This window comes from Myxocyprinus asiaticus, chromosome 11 (genome assembly GCF_019703515.2).
Source record: "Myxocyprinus asiaticus isolate MX2 ecotype Aquarium Trade chromosome 11, UBuf_Myxa_2, whole genome shotgun sequence".
In the NCBI taxonomy this organism is placed as follows: Eukaryota; Metazoa; Chordata; class Actinopteri; order Cypriniformes; family Catostomidae; genus Myxocyprinus; species Myxocyprinus asiaticus.
In genome coordinates, this window is record NC_059354.1 from 42,713,910 (window position 1) to 42,729,945 (window position 16,036).

A 16,036-nucleotide genomic window follows, 5' to 3' on the forward strand; every position below is an offset into this window, starting at 1 on the left:
GCGCTCTTGGTGTGGCCGGCGGATTCACCAGCTGACATTCATGGCATGCCACACAATCTGTGAACATCCCCTTGAATGCCCAGCCAATAGAAATGGGACATTAGACGGTTCAGTGTTTTTTCCTGCCCTAAGTGACCTACCATCAGATTAAAATGAGCCGTCTGGAATAACATTTCCTGACGGCTTTTCGGTACTAACAATTGGGTTGTATTTTCTTTTGTCTGAGAGTCCTGTGTCACTTGTTACAACCGATCCTTGATAATTGAAAAATATGGATATGCGAGTGCAATGTCTGGCTGGAGACGTTGACCATCAATCACTTTCACTTGATCAACGGTGTGCCTAAGGGTCTCGTCTCGCATCTGCTCCAGAGGGAAATCCCCTGCAGGGAATCCTCTAAGGGCTGGGGAAGCTGACACTTCCCTCTCCCTTACGTCATCCTGATGCAGAGCTGACGTAGATGGCCCCAGCTCTGCCTCCCCAGCCCTGTGCATTGCAAACCACACACCGAGACACTCTGTTAGAGGACCCATCCACACAGATTTCCCTCAATAAAGCAGTAAATGCCAGCCAATTCGTCCCCAAGATTAGTGGATGGGTGAGTCAGGGACTAACCACAGACTCCACACTATGCTTTTGTCCCCGAAATTGAATGATGACCATAACTAACGAGTAATTGTGAATATCCCTGTGCGCACACCTTTCCTTCACCCACCGGCTTGTATCAGAAGCCTTGGATTGAATCAAGCTTTGGTGAATGGAGGTTTGATTACAACCTGAATCCAACAAGTCTTGATATGTACCCACCTTTATACTCACAGGTATCCGGTACACTCCTGCTCGATCAGGGGCAGCCTGTGGTGCGTCAGGCACCCGGACCAATGTCTCCAACTTCATCGTGGGGCATCGGTCCTGGAAATGACCAGGACCCCTGCAGCTCCAACAGACCAGCCCAGACTTCATGCCCACACCCGTGGCAGCAGATTCACCAGCATGTGGGGGACAGCGGAGAGGGTTAGGGGAAATCAGCGGGATGAACAGCCCACGGGACCAGGGGACTGGTTTTGGGGAAGGAATTCCCCATTTCCGGGGAACAGGACACGGGGAAGGAGAGGGGGAGGGAAGGGAGAAAGAGGGAGAGAGAGAGAGATAGAGAGAAAATGGCTCGCCGTCCCGTGGATACACCGCTATATGGTCCTCAGCCAACTGGATCACCTCCTCCAGCGATGCTGGACAGTAGCACTGGACCCACTCCACCATCCCCTTCGGCAGCCGGGAGATGAACTGCTCCAGGACCATGATGTTGATGACATTGTCGGCATCACCCTTCTCCTCAGCCAGCAACCACTGCCGGCAGGTGTCGCGCAGCTGTTGTGCGAAGGCGAATTGGCAGCTGACCTCGCTCAGCGTCAGTGTGCAGAACCCCTGGCAATGCTGTTCCGGGCTGTGGCTGACCCGTTGCAGGATGGCTTTCTTCAAATCGGAATACCCCAGGAGGTTGGCCACCAGAAGTTCTGTGCCATGAGTTGGGCTTCCCCAGACAGCAGCGGTAGCAGATGAACCGCCCACTGTGAGTGCGGCCACTTCAGGGCTCTGACTGTGTGCTCGAAGAGCTCCATGAAGGCCTCTGGGTCGTCTTGTAGTGTCATCTTCTCTTGCCTCACATGGGGTTCTGCTGCTGCTGGGGTTACATTAGGCTGTAATTGGTGCCAAAGGTGCTTCAACAAAGTATTGAGCAAAGGCTGTGAATACTTATGTGCATGTTATTTTTTTGTTTGTTTTTTTTTTTTTGTTTTTTTTTATATATATATAAATTTACAAAGATTTCAAACAAACTTCTTTCATGTTGTCATTATGGGGTATTGTTTGTAGAATTTCGAGGAAAATAATGAATTTAATCCATTTTGTAATAAGGCTGTAACATAACAAAATGTGGAAAAAGTGAAGCACTGTGAATACTTTCCGGATGCACTGTAAAATGTGACCAGTATTGTAGGAAATGTTAGCTTTTGAAACAGCTTATATAAGTCAAACCCATGTACAGTACTTACAGTAATCATTTGCAGTCATTGTGTAATATGTAAAGTCTCCCAAGAGAGCTGCAGCTGGAACGGTTCTGTTATCATTTCTTCACTTTGATCTGACATTTTCTGTATGCCCTTCTCTTTGCCATTGAATTCAAATAAAACTTAAGATTCCTTAAAACATATTGAGAAAGTTGGACATCAGTTGCACTCATAACAGTTTCTTATTCATTCCAGTTTTCCAAATGCTTTCCACAGTGAGAGTAACGTATAAAGTAAAACTTCTCCCAAAGTTATAGCATTTATTCACCCTAATGTCATTCTAACTCTTTATTATTTGATTTCTTCTGTGCAACACAAAAGGAGGTCTTAGGAACAGTGTTCAAGCTTCTTTTGTTCATTTTATGAAATTGGATGGTGATTCCCGATGGAATAGGGTTGGAACGTCATGGGGGTGAGTAACTAATGACTGAACTAACTAGTTCTTCAGTGTTTTAAAGAAGGTCATGGATTTAACTATATGTGACATTGTAATATACTAAGACGTTGTTTTAAACCTGGAAATAAATCTATAAACTTGTATTCCACTTAGTGAAAGATCATCAGATCAGTCTTGTGAAAACACCTTTTGGTTCCTTTGGTTCTTTTTTCAAGCCTTTGCTGGAAAATCATCCCAGTCTCTTCATAACAGCATTCATTCTTTTACCTAGCAGAACCATCATGACATGCCAGCTGTATCTCCCTGCATACAGAACTGGTTGTTTAAGGTGGGCTGCTTTTGAAAGTGCAGTAAAAGTCTTGGCTAAAGCAAAACATATGATGAAACACATCTGTGTGGGCAGAGGAGCAAGTGCTTATCTTCTGTTTGTCAAGTGCTTTTCTCTGTTAGCCCACCTGCACCAGTGCTACACCAGTTTCACTGGACATTCCATCTGATTTAAAACAGTGCTGTGATTTATGAAAATATAGGGAGAAAGCAAATTAAATTTTTAGAGAAAATAACAACTATTTATATTTCTGAACTGCCATATTGGAAGGGATGATACTATAGCCACATCATCATTAATATATAGTATGTGCCATTATGCATAATACATGACTAGACACTATGGATTTTTTATTTTTTATTTTTATTTAATTTTTTCATACATTCTGTTGCTTTGGACTATTTATAATCACATTTCTTTCACATTCAGTATGCTCATAATTTGTATGCTGTTATTTTATAACATATTATGTCAGTCTATATTTGTATGTCATAAGGTCTAAACTGGATCCTTTTTCAAATTTCTATGGTTAAAATTAATAAATTTCTCTACATTGCTTTGGCAATAATAAAAAAGACCTTATTCACAGCAGTGCCATATTAGATTTTTGAGGGAATTACATCGTGGCTGAGGGACAGACGTACATTCTCTTCAATGCATGCACTGTATACAGCTGTATAAAGCTCCTAGATCACATCTAATTTTCCACAACTCTGTTTTCTGGAATTTAATGTCCACTGAAATTCCCTGGAAAGATGTTTTTTTTTTTTTTTTTCATCAGCTGAATGATTAAAAAAAACATTTTAAACCGCAATAAATCCCATTGAAGACACTGAAAGTCTGTCACTCACAGTCATGTTGAGAATTATGGCACTACTGTGAATAAGATCTATTGAGACATCCCAGTGTCATTTTGAACTTAGTATTAATTTGTACTTTGAATATATTTTGAGTTAACCAGTTGTCACAGAGCTGAAATTTTCATCTAAAAATCTTTGTTTGTGTTACACATCTGGGATGGCATGAGGGTGAGTAAATGAGAGAATTAACATTTTTTGGGTGAACTATTCCTTTAAAGAATTGGATATCAAGTCAGCTAAAAATGTATGCCTTTACTGTATTGATTCAAAATTGTGTGATTGATTTGTCTTAATAGGAGTAAAAGTCATAGATTTTGTATTATATCTTACAATTTTAATGAGATTAGTTTATTCGAATTATTATGAGTATGGTGTAATAGACATGACAACAGAACTTAAGAAAAAGAAATTGGCTGAACATTTTCTGAAATCATTTAGATTTTTTATTTAATTTTTAATAACTGGAAAATGACTTAAATAAATAAATAAATGCTAAATACGCAACACTTTCTCAGTTTGTTTTGCATTTAGATCTTTTGAAGACATCAAAAAGCTCTCTGGGATTGCCCTGTTTACCTAACACTGTCCAAGATAGTGGACTGCGTATGTTCTCAATTTAATGCTGAACTGTGGCATGTCAGAGGAAACATCTGGCAGCCAATATTTCTTAATATAACTTTTTTTTGTATTCTCTCGCAGCATGACTCCCCTTAGATTCATAAATAATAAAGGATATGAAGTGCATTCCTTTCATCTTTAAATAAGCATCTTTAAATAAAGGTGTGTGCTAATGCAAACATCACAATTACTATGATTCCTCAAACTTAAGGTTAGGGATTTGAACAAAGCTCTAAACCTAAGTTTTAAAACTTGGTGTGTACTGTAACTCATTCTGCATTGTTTGTGCTATCGAAATGTTTACTTTTCAAATCGACCAGACTATATATATAGTTGTGCTCAAAAGTTTGCATACCCTGGCAGAAATTGTGAAATTTTGGCATTGATTTTGAAAATATGACTGATCATGCAAAAAAAACTGTCTTTTATTTAAGGATAGTGATCATATGAAGCCATTTATTATCACATAGTTGTTTGGCTCCTTTTTAAATCATAATGATAACAGAAATCACCCAAATGGCCCTGATCAAAAGTTTACATACCCTTGAACGTTTGGCCTTGTTACAGACACACAAGGTGACACACACAGGTTTAAATGGCAATTAAAGGTAAATTTCCCACACCTGTGGCTTTTTAAATTGCAATTAGTGTCCGTGTATAAATAGTCAATGAGTTTGTTAGCTCTCACATGGATGCACTGAGCAGGCTAGATACTGAGCCATGGGGAGCAGAAAAGAACTGTCAAAAGACCTGCGTAACAAGGTAATGGAACTTTATAAAGATGGAAAAGGATATAAAAAGATATCCAAAGCCTTGAAAATGCCAGTCAGTACTGTTCAATCACTTATCAAGAAGTGGAAAATTCAGGGATCTCTTGATACCAAGCCAAGGTCAGGTAGACCAAGAAAGATTTCAGCCACAACTGCCAGAAGAATTGTTCGGGATACAAAGAAAAACCCACAGGTATCCTCAGGAGAAATACAGGCTGCTCTGGAAAAAGACGGTGTGGTTGTTTCAAGGAGCACAATATGACGATACTTGAACAAAAATGTGCTGCATGGTCGAGTTGCCAGGAAGAAGCCTTTACTGCGCCAATGCCACAAAAAAGCCCGTTTACAATATGCCCAACAACACCTTGACACGCCTCACAGCTTCTGGCACACTGTAATTTGGAGTGACGAGACCAGCATGACAATGACCCTAAGCACAAGGCCAAATTGACCCTCCAATGGTTACAGCAGAAAAAGGTGAAGGTTCTGGAGTGGCCATCACAGTCTCCTGACCTTAATATCATCAAGCCACTCTGGGGAGATCTCAAACGTGTGGTTCATGCAAGACGACCAAAGACTTTGCATGACCTGGAGGCATTTTGCCAAGACGAATGGGCAGCTATACAACCTGCAAGAATTTGGGGCCTCATAGGCAACTATTACAAAAGACTGCACGCTGTCATTAATGCTAAAGGGGGAAATACACAGTATTAAGAACTAAGGGTATGCAGACTTTTGAACAGGGGTCATTTAATTAGTTTCTTTGTTGCCATGTTTTGTTTTATGATTGTGCCATTCTGTTATAACCTACAGTTGAATATGAATCCCATAAGAAATGAAAGAAATGTATTTTGCCTGCTCACTCATGTTTTCTTTAAAAATGGTACACATATTACCAGTTCTCCAAGGGTATGCAAACTTTTGAGCACAACTGTATAGAAAACTATATATATATATATATATATATATATATAAACCTTATCTACTAAAAGATAATTTCAGGATAAGTTGATCCTGATCAGTTGACACTATTCTCAGGCAGCCAGACAGGCCTTTTATAGGTAAACAGATATGTAGATTATTTATTGATTGAAATGTAATATTTTAGTAGCTGTTAGACTGCCTCTAACCCTGTAGCTCAGAGCAATATTTTTCTACTGGCTTCATCTTTTAAAGAAAAGTCTTTAATATCCCTAAAGTATTATGTGTCTCTGTTCCTAAGCCCTCTCATCACCTTATTAAAAATGTACTCAAATGTAAACAACAGAAGGACATGTTTAATGAGTAGTTTCTATAGTGCCCCAAGGACAAACATGACTTTTGTGAATGGATGTCATTAGATTGACCTTGCCAAATTAATTTAAATCCTTTGTGCAGTATGAAAAGTGGGAGATTTTATATGCTTTTGTAATTTAATAAAAGTCTACCTCCCCACCCCAGTGCTTTTAAAGAAACACACAATAAAATGCAAACAAAAAGACATTTGAAATAATCCTCTGTAATTACAGTATAATACAATACACATAATTGCAACACTGCCCATATTTTATTAAATAAATGTAACATGGATATGCCTCAGGAGAACAAAAACAAACTGCATTCATACAGAAAAGAAAATTTGAAGTGGTTGGTTAAAATGCAGCATATACACAATACAACTCTAACATTCTGATACCGATTTAGAAAGCAATTTTCGCACAAAGTGCAACCTTAAATACATATGAACACATATGAAACTGTCCTGCAGTGAGTGTTTTGTTTTCCCTAAAACACACAAATGATCACAAACAACACAACAAAATAAAGTACATTTAAGAAGCAAATTAGGTTTGAATTGCTATGAGCCTGGGATAACCTGACCAAACGATACAGTGGATGTTTGAATGGCATTTGTTGTGAAATGCTACGGTTTGCAATATTAATACTGATGTATTCTGAAAATAAAGTGACTCGTTGTTTAGAATAGAAGAAATATTCAGAAATGACAACTGCATTGCAAAGCCAGGCCGAAGTACACCTCTACTAAATTTTCAAATGTGATCACAAGGAAAATAATATTTACATCATTTGTACAAACACATCCTCACATTTGTAACATTGTCTGTCAACACATCCGTTTGCAGGATCTATATATATCTATATATCTATATATATATATATATATATATATATATATATATATATATATATAAGCATGTTTTTGTCGGGATATGTACAAAAGCAGGAATTAAAGGAATAGTGTACACATAAAATGACAATTCTGTCATTATTTACTCACCCTCATGTTGTTCCACAAAGCTATCATATGACTTCACTTGTAAGATACATAAGACTTGTAATACAGTGAGCAAGTCATGCTCATTCTTATTCATTATACAGAAAACAGAGTCCAGAATATTCTTCAAAAATTCCTCTTTTGTTTTCCTCATACAAAAAAGAAAGTCATACAGGTTTGGAATGACATGAGGGTGAGTAAATGATAACAGAATTTTCATTTTTGATTAACTTTCCCTTTAAGAAGTAAGAAAACATGCCAATTGTCAGAGAGTTAATCAAAAACAGCGTGAAATCAGGTGAGCACATAATCATCAAAGGAAATAAACACTGGGCACATATGGAATGTTAGTAATTTAGGCAGTATGGTTAGAGGTTAAATTACATTAATGCACCTTGAAAAACAAGGGGCGAACATTTTTTTATTTTATTTTCATTTTGTCACATACGAATCCATGCCTCTAACAAAAACAGTGATATCTTTCATACTCCAAGTGTGTTATAAGAAAGGCTCTTGAGTAATATATTCTAGGTTGTAAAATACTGTACCTTATGTCAAAAGCCACAGATTGAAAAGAAAAAAGTACATGATAAGCATTATAAGAACAGTGAGAAATATAAAGTCTAAAGTCCAATCAACAATAAAAGTGTGGCATTTGTATTGCAAATTTTAATGTTAAAAATAAGCATATAAATTAGATCATGTTAAGAAATATATCTTGAATAAAATGATAAGCATGTCATCGTGCTGTTAGGCTTTCACAAAACTGAATTGTCACAAAACCTAGAAATGTTACACAAATTGGTGTTCTTTAGTAATTATGTTGAAGATTCACAATATTTCTGATTTGTATCAGATAACAACATTAATGTATTGAAATAAAAGGTGAAGTGTGTAATTTCTGCATCACTTGCAACCAAATAGAGTTGCAAAAATAATGGTTGTTTTCAAACAGGTTTCTTGAACACTCCTCTCATCTTCCATTGGTTGGCCAAAGAGATCCAAACTCACGCCATTGGTCTAGTCAGTGCTTTTATGTCTGACTGGTTGGGATGCTCAACTGTGTTAACCCTTTTCGGAAAAATCAATCTAAAAATGTCTTACTAATAGCTGTCTCTGAACATTAAAATGGGATATGAGAAAGTATTTTAACAAAGAAAAATTCACACTTCACCTTTAAATGGATGTATCCAGTCCATACCTAGACACCTTCTGATATGTAGCAATTAAGGACCAAAGTTGTGCATACAGAATATTTTCTCATTTATATTTGACTGAAGTTTCAATTCCGTTGTTCTCCAAGATAATAAAGACAACATTTGGCTATTTTGCAGTCCAAGTATTCACACGTCACAGGAACTTACAATTAAGCTTTACATAAAAATAATCATTATAAAAAGGGGCACTGGTTGTATTTGGGAACGGTTGCGTAGACTGTTCAATTTTCCCTTTTGTTCTGTAGTAAAAATATATAGATATTTAATATGTGTGGTCTTCATTTAGGTTAGATTTATAATTACACAAATATTTTTTTTTATCATCAGAGGGCTGATCCTATAAGACAAAGAAGTGCATTACACGTGGTATCTGAATAAGAGCAACATATTTACACTTAATTCCACTGCACATAGCGGTAAAATAAACTACAATACTTATGGCACAAAGACAAGGCCGAAAATGCTTATATGTCCATTTAACAACACAGAAGATAGTGAAATGTTTTTCAGTGTAAATACTTGGAGAAATGGCTTTTCACCTTCACCCCCTCCGAGAGCACAAGTAGTGAATTATGGGCAAAAGGTCCAAGTCAGCTGTCATGGTAATCAGCAGTATTTTAAACGGTGCACTGCCACATTGAATGTCATCAGGCGAAGGGGTTCTCTGGTTTTAGGATAGTGTTGTCAATGTCATGGCAGTTCTTGCCGTTCAAGTGTTCTGTGTGGCCATCAATGCTGTAACAGCCCTGGACCTCCGTAATGGAGGAAGCAGTGTACGAGGCAGACCTCAGAGCATCAGAGTGTGTGATGGTGCTTCCAAACTGGATGCGGTACTGGTTCCAGTGTCTTCTCAAAACCGCTTGTACCTGCAGAAGGTTTGCACAGATTACTTTCTCAGTAATCCCAAGCAATGTACCTTTAAGGCAAGCAAACAAACTCTGCCATCATATTCGTAACATCTCTGGGTTGCAATTTTCTAGTCATACACGTACAGCTCCTATCTACTTGAATAGGAAGATATCAAAATCTCCAAATCGATTGGTCAAGATTACGTTCAAATAAAGTATTTCAAATCAGCCATAAAATTTGACAACAATGGTATCATAACTTTAGTTCTTTAGCTCATATCAGGTTAAAACGCTATCTTTCAGGTTGATCCAGCTATGCGCATTCTCATTCCCAATGAAAACTGACAGGCAATTTGCCTATATCAAAAAGTTATAGTTACAATTTCCTCCATTCATATGTCCACAAGTGTGCTGTTTCAAAATCCTATAATGTCTGTCACAAGTCACCTAGCTCATTATTATTAAACTGTGCCACACATACCAAATTTATACTCCAAAACATATAAATAGATTTTATTTTAATCGGTATTTTTTATTTTTCAAATATTCTAATTTCCAATCTATTTGCAATCTTAATATAATAAAATATTTTGGACCCCATTGATTTTATCTTGTTTGGACAATAATTAAGATAATCTTCAAAATATCTTCTTTTGTGTTCTACAGAAGAATGAAAGTCATACAAATTTGGGATGGCATGAGGGTGAGTAAATGATGACAGAATTTTCATTTTTGGCTGAACTATTCCTTTAAGATTGCAGAGATGTTAATTTGCTCACTGCTGAAACATCAGAGGGAAAACTATTTTGGTAATTGGCCTGGAAAGTTTGAGAACCACTGACCTTGCTGATCATAGCTATATACTGACCTAGGAGCATATAAAATTCAAACCACATTGATCTCCTTCACCTAGCCTTTTTATTCTCAAATTCATTTTAAGGAAATAAGCTTTATTTTTAACCATAGCCTAAGTTCATGTCCTCCACGATATATATCAGCATAATTACCATATTTATCGCTGAACTGGTAATGTTGTCCATTATACAGTAGCTGCTGCAGAAATACAAAATGCTAATTTGGACAAGATCCCTCTGTGTCAGGCTTGCCAAATCAGCAGTGCCGAAAATGGCCGAGATTCACTGGGGGACCCAAGTGATTCCTATGTATGGTAATTGGACAGCCTACATCTTTAAGTAACAACAAATTTAAAGAAAAGTATTCATTTTTGGAGATTTACATTAGCTCTGTGATGTGATCATTCACCTTATGAATTAATGCGTGTTTTTAACACATTTGGACCCGCTCAAGTAATGTCAGTGCTAATTAATGTGCGTTTTTGATGCAATTAAACCCAGTCAAGTGTATCGCTCCTGATCAGCTGCCCTGCCAAACAGATATGCGACACAACAGCCGAAGACGGCTGTCTAATGCATGTTATTTACATAAACCAACAATACAAAAAAAATCACATAGACAGTGTTGCACTATTAATTTTATATTAATTGCTTTGACACTGTAAAAAGCGTCAAAATATATATTTTTTATGAATATATACAAATGAAATTTCTTTCTCCAGAGGGGCACCATTCTAGGAGCCCAAAGGGGCAGTGAAACTTCGCCCCCCTCGAAAACTACTCCCCGGTGGATATCTGCCATGGATTTCTTTTTAACAGACAATACACCACACTGACAATCTCAACATCTGATCTTCGATTTCAGGGAAAGGGATGTTGCCAAATCTTTATAATTCCTAGCAGATAAACAGGAAATGTTTTATTTCAGCTGGGTAAACTCATACCTCTCCATTGAAAAAGCAGAAGATTGTGGCCACCAACAGTCCCTAAAAATAAAATTATAAATACATGTTAGTAATGGGCATAATGGCATCTTACCAGAAGTACAAATTCTAGTATGGTATATAGGTAAATTATGGTTAAATTCAAATTAAAGGAATGAGGTATAAATTGTAATATAGTGTAAATATTGAGCAACACAGAAAGTACAGCAAAATATGCATAAGATACAATATTTAATTTAGCATTTAAGTAAATTATCTATCTATCTATCTATATATATATATATATATCTATCTATCTATATATATATATATATATATATATATATATATATATATATATATATATATATATATATACACACACACACACACACAGTATATATACAGAATAATAACATGTGCAAAATGACAATAGTCCCAATAGCACTAATGCAAAATTTGCATTTTTTTAATCTTGCATTGCTAAACCATAACCTCCCATATCGCAGCCACTTCACTATTTCTGGGCTGGTGTCGAGTGCTGCTCTCTTTTGTGTTTTGATGCATTTTGGCAGCAAGTACTTTTAATGCGCATGAAGAGTCATCTGGGATGACAAGCCTGTTTTGCTGAATTATTCATTGTGCCGATTCAGCTAGGTCTGGCGGCATCAGCTGTCCAAGGCTTCTCGCTTTGCAGCTTTATTCACAACAGGCTACAAATGATTATATCCTTCCTGCTGAATACCTACCGATCTCAAAATAAACGTTTAGGAGTCAAAGTTTAAGAGGCCAGTGACTTGAATATCAGAATTTCAAACATGCCACAATACCAGATCAGCCATAGACTTCCTTCTCAAATGTTTTCAAGAGCCCTTGCTTTGTTCTAGATTTCATCTCTAGCTATGATCTTCAGTACTGCAGAACACTCTTTTATCATTTGTTTTAAAAGCTGTTTAAGTAACTAATGACAAACAAAACTTGAATTTACTGTAGGCTGTTGACATTCTGCCATTCACAAAGATTAGGAAATCATATCTTGCAATGACAACAGTGTTGTGTGAAAGATCCAAAATTTACACTTGCTAAGCGCCAAATGTGAGTTACAATTGGCACTGGCAAGTAATTCTCTGGTGAGTACTCACCAGTTGGCCAGTAACTTAATGAGGAACTGCAACATAATATATGGTTTAAATCAAATTGTAAGCACAAAAGTCTAACCCTCACCGATCTAAGTGATGAGAGATTGATACAAGATATACGAAACAACTAATAAAGAAAACTTCTGTTTTGACTCACAAGTCTTCTATCAGCTTTTACTTAAGAGGAAAATTTAGTGTCGGTTTATATCAGATGCTTAAAGTGTGTCTCCAGAATTCAAAGTCGAGACACATATGTGGAATATTCCTCACACTACGAAACAAAAAAAAAATATGAGGAGCAAAATCAAAACGGGTCGTGATGTTTTTGTGACAGGTGCAGTTTTAACAAGAGACTAGCTTGTATATGATGCTGCGAGAGAGAAAATGACAGTTCATCATAGTTTCATGGCTGGTAATACATATTTATGGATATTTCTTCTAAGCTTCTTAGTTCAAACCCAAATTGCAATTGGACCCTGGTTGTACCTGTAATATTGACAATAAACTACTTTGATTTTGAAGGCGTGGATTGAGCAAAGCCAGTTTGAAATTACGTGGGAATACAGTGAAATTAATTTCCGAAAGCACATCTGGACTTGCCTCTCAAATTTTCATTGTTCAACAGATGCCTAGTACATTAGAGTGCATTGCAGCAAAAATTGTCATCACACAACGCATTTTTACCTCCTTGTAATGCGCATCCTTGTGGTTCACATTAACTTTGACAGTGTAAACTCTAGTGTAGGCTCCCTAAGACACCCTTACCTGATAATGCATTAGGATATGCATAATGTAGTCATAGATTTCAGCGGAAACACGCCCCCCGGGTTTGTAAGGGAGAAGAACGTACTGAATGCCCAGGAGTGGAACAAGAATCAGCGTGGCTCGGACAGCTTTCATGTACAGACTAGACTCAGCTTGGTGTGTCACTTTCAGTTTGGTGATGAGGACCCGTACAATGTTCAACAGAAAGAACAAGTTCACCTGGAAAGACAGATGCCACGCAAGGTGAGAGGCAAATCAAGAGCAAATAACTGCAGTAATCTTGTTTGTTAACAGCTGCTATTAGAACAGTTGAAATGAGGGATCAATGCAGTGTGTTGTGTAATTATTAGCATTACTTTACAATTTAAATGTACAAATTCACAATATAGAGCTTTTTCATTTGTTGTTACATTTATCACATAACACTGTTACAGTTTGTCAGCATGGGTGTTATTAAAGTAATATCAACCTTTGTGTTCTTCCAGTTTAATTGTGTCTTTCTCAATTAAGAAATACATGTAATTGAAAACTGGTAATGCCTGCTGACAGGTCAGTGGTGTTTGAGGCAAAATTGCAAAGAGAAAGGTTAACATGATCTGCTTAAATGAGCAAAACCAAAATGTGTTACAATATCCCTGCAGTTCCCTAACTCTTAAACATACTTAATTACTCAAATATAAATTCAAACTATAAACATTATAATCATTGTTGCAAAGGATGATATATTTTAGAAGGAAAAGTGGTAAAAATATAATATAAGGCAAAATCATTTAGATGTCTTACCAACAGAGCTGCGCAGATCGGGCCATGAATAATGTATAGCAAAGAAGTATTTGAGCTGATCCAACAACTGTGGATTAGGAGGGTAAGGATTAGCCAAACATTTGATATGGAGTTTTATATTGGATGCTAATTACTTTAATTCATGAGATTTAGGTAAGCATATTAAGAAAAGGAATTTACATGTTTTTAAACATGTATCTATTTAAGCTTATTAGAGTACAAAAAAAAACCAAAAAAAAAAAAAACCTGTAGTCAGTCATATCATGCAATAGCATTAATAATTGGGTAGTGGACGCAAGATATCCATTAACTTATTTTTAATGAACTTCACGATTTTGGGTTAAAATGCATAAGGGAAAGTGTATACTTTATATTAGGTGCTGTGACTGGTCACCTTTTCTCATTTTTCACAGTTTTCCCCTTTTTTTTTTTTTGCATTCATTTTAAAATCTGTTACGAATTAATTTTTAAAAGTACAAATATTTCATGTAGTCTCTCTTTCAATAAAGTCACAAAAATTACATAATTCATAATTAATAATAATTATAAAAGAATAAGCAAAATGCTGTTTAATATAGCTTTAGAATGTGCATAGCATGTAACACTGCAAGACTTCCCAAAAGTATTTAATCTCAAATACCCAATTACTAATTAAATCTACAGAAAAAAGAAAAGAAAAAACAAAAAAAAACAAAAAACACCCTGGTACAAATAATGGTATATGCTATTTACACCACAGTGCAAATAGTGAGAGATATTATTTGCACCTCAACCCTGGTGCAAATAGTGTTAGATACTATTTGCAACCATACTTAAATACTAACATACAGTATATGGGCATCACTGCAGCATGTTTATTGTGTTTATTTAGAGTCCTATAGACACCCTACAACAACTCCTATCCCTAAACCTAACCTTAACCTTCCCTTAGAAAAAATAACCTTGGTTTTACTACAGTAAGCATAGTTTCACCATAGTATTTTGTAGTAAAATTATAGTAACTACAAAGGTTGCTAGGACAACACTACACGTTCACACCGTCTTTACACCCCACGCCACTGCAACAACACCTATTGTCAAGTTTGTCTTATATTTCTGTGATTCCACCAGACTTTGTGGGTGCAAATAGCTGCACTATGTGGCAGATGCTATTTACACTGGAGTGCAAATAGTCACTACGGAAAAAAAATGAAGAAGTATACTCACTTATCATTGTAGTAATAACTTCTGGCTATGGCATGTATTGTAGCTGGTATAAGTGGGAAACCTTTTAATAAAAATGGGAAAAAAGGAAATAAAAGATGTTTCTTTTTGTCTTTACAGTACACAGATATTACTACAAATGTTTACTGATGAAATGCATTGATTTATTAGAAAACTCACCCCATCCTAGTAGGTAGTACCACATTAAATGCTGTTTTTCAGCAAACACAGCTACTACAATGAGTGTGTGCAAGTAAATTCCTTCACACAGCATCCAGAAGTAGTTGCATCCAAAGATATACAGATGGATAAACTGTGACACTTTGCAACTGATCTGAAAAGAAAGCACCATTTAAATTATTAGTACAGCAGATTGATGACATCTGCTGTAAATGCCTTTAAGGGACAGTTCACCCAAAAATAAATGCCTTTATCCAGACAATAAAAGTTAATAGATTAGATATCATGGCTGTCAAGCAATATTTTTAAGGCTGGATTTTCAGTGAATAGCTAATTAAATTTCAGTCTGTTCCTCATGCAATGCTATCCTATGACTTCAGAAGACTTGTATAATAGTGCACAAGTCAGATGGACTACTTCAATTATGCTTTTATGTCCTTTTTGGAGCTTGACAGTCCCTGGTCCACATCCACTTTCATATTATGGAGAAGAGCAGCTTGGACATTAGGCTAAACTTATCTTTTAGTGTTCCATGGAAGTATGAATGTCATATGGGTTTGTAACAACATGTAAGTGAGTAAATGATGCCAGAACTTTCATTTTAAGGTTGAACTATCCCTTTAAATCATTAAATCACTGTCAGTACAGTACAAGCTTACTGGATTTTGCTGCACTAACTCCTGGTTGTTTGCCACTGCGGTTAACCAAATGATAGTGATGACAGAGTTTAATACGAAGGAAAAGAACAGGTTTTTGTGCAGGGTTATTCTTTGGCAGCTCAAACTCCTATAGGTACATAAAAAAAAGAAA

The 16,036-nt window shown here is 36.4% G+C and overlaps 1 protein-coding gene across 3 annotated transcripts in view; it reads right to left on the bottom strand.

The window, feature by feature from the left end:
- Positions 1-6,473: 6,473 nt before the first annotated feature.
- LOC127447918 (calcitonin gene-related peptide type 1 receptor) overlaps positions 6,474-16,036 on the bottom strand; it is a 62,971-nt gene continuing 53,408 nt past the window's right edge. For 2 of the 3 annotated variants that reach the window (XM_051710122.1, XM_051710123.1), the window contains exons 7-13: positions 15,886-16,012; positions 15,227-15,380; positions 15,050-15,110; positions 13,844-13,910; positions 13,061-13,279; positions 11,178-11,219; positions 6,474-9,397 (exon numbers count right to left, since the gene is read on the bottom strand). In XM_051710122.1, the coding sequence (XP_051566082.1) occupies positions 9,179-9,397; positions 11,178-11,219; positions 13,061-13,279; positions 13,844-13,910; positions 15,050-15,110; positions 15,227-15,380; positions 15,886-16,012 (889 nt within the window). In that variant the 3' untranslated portion in view covers positions 6,474-9,178. The remainder of the gene's footprint in view (positions 9,398-11,177; positions 11,220-13,060; positions 13,280-13,843; positions 13,911-15,049; positions 15,111-15,226; positions 15,381-15,885; positions 16,013-16,036) is intronic. The other variant, XM_051710124.1, reaches the window with a different exon arrangement.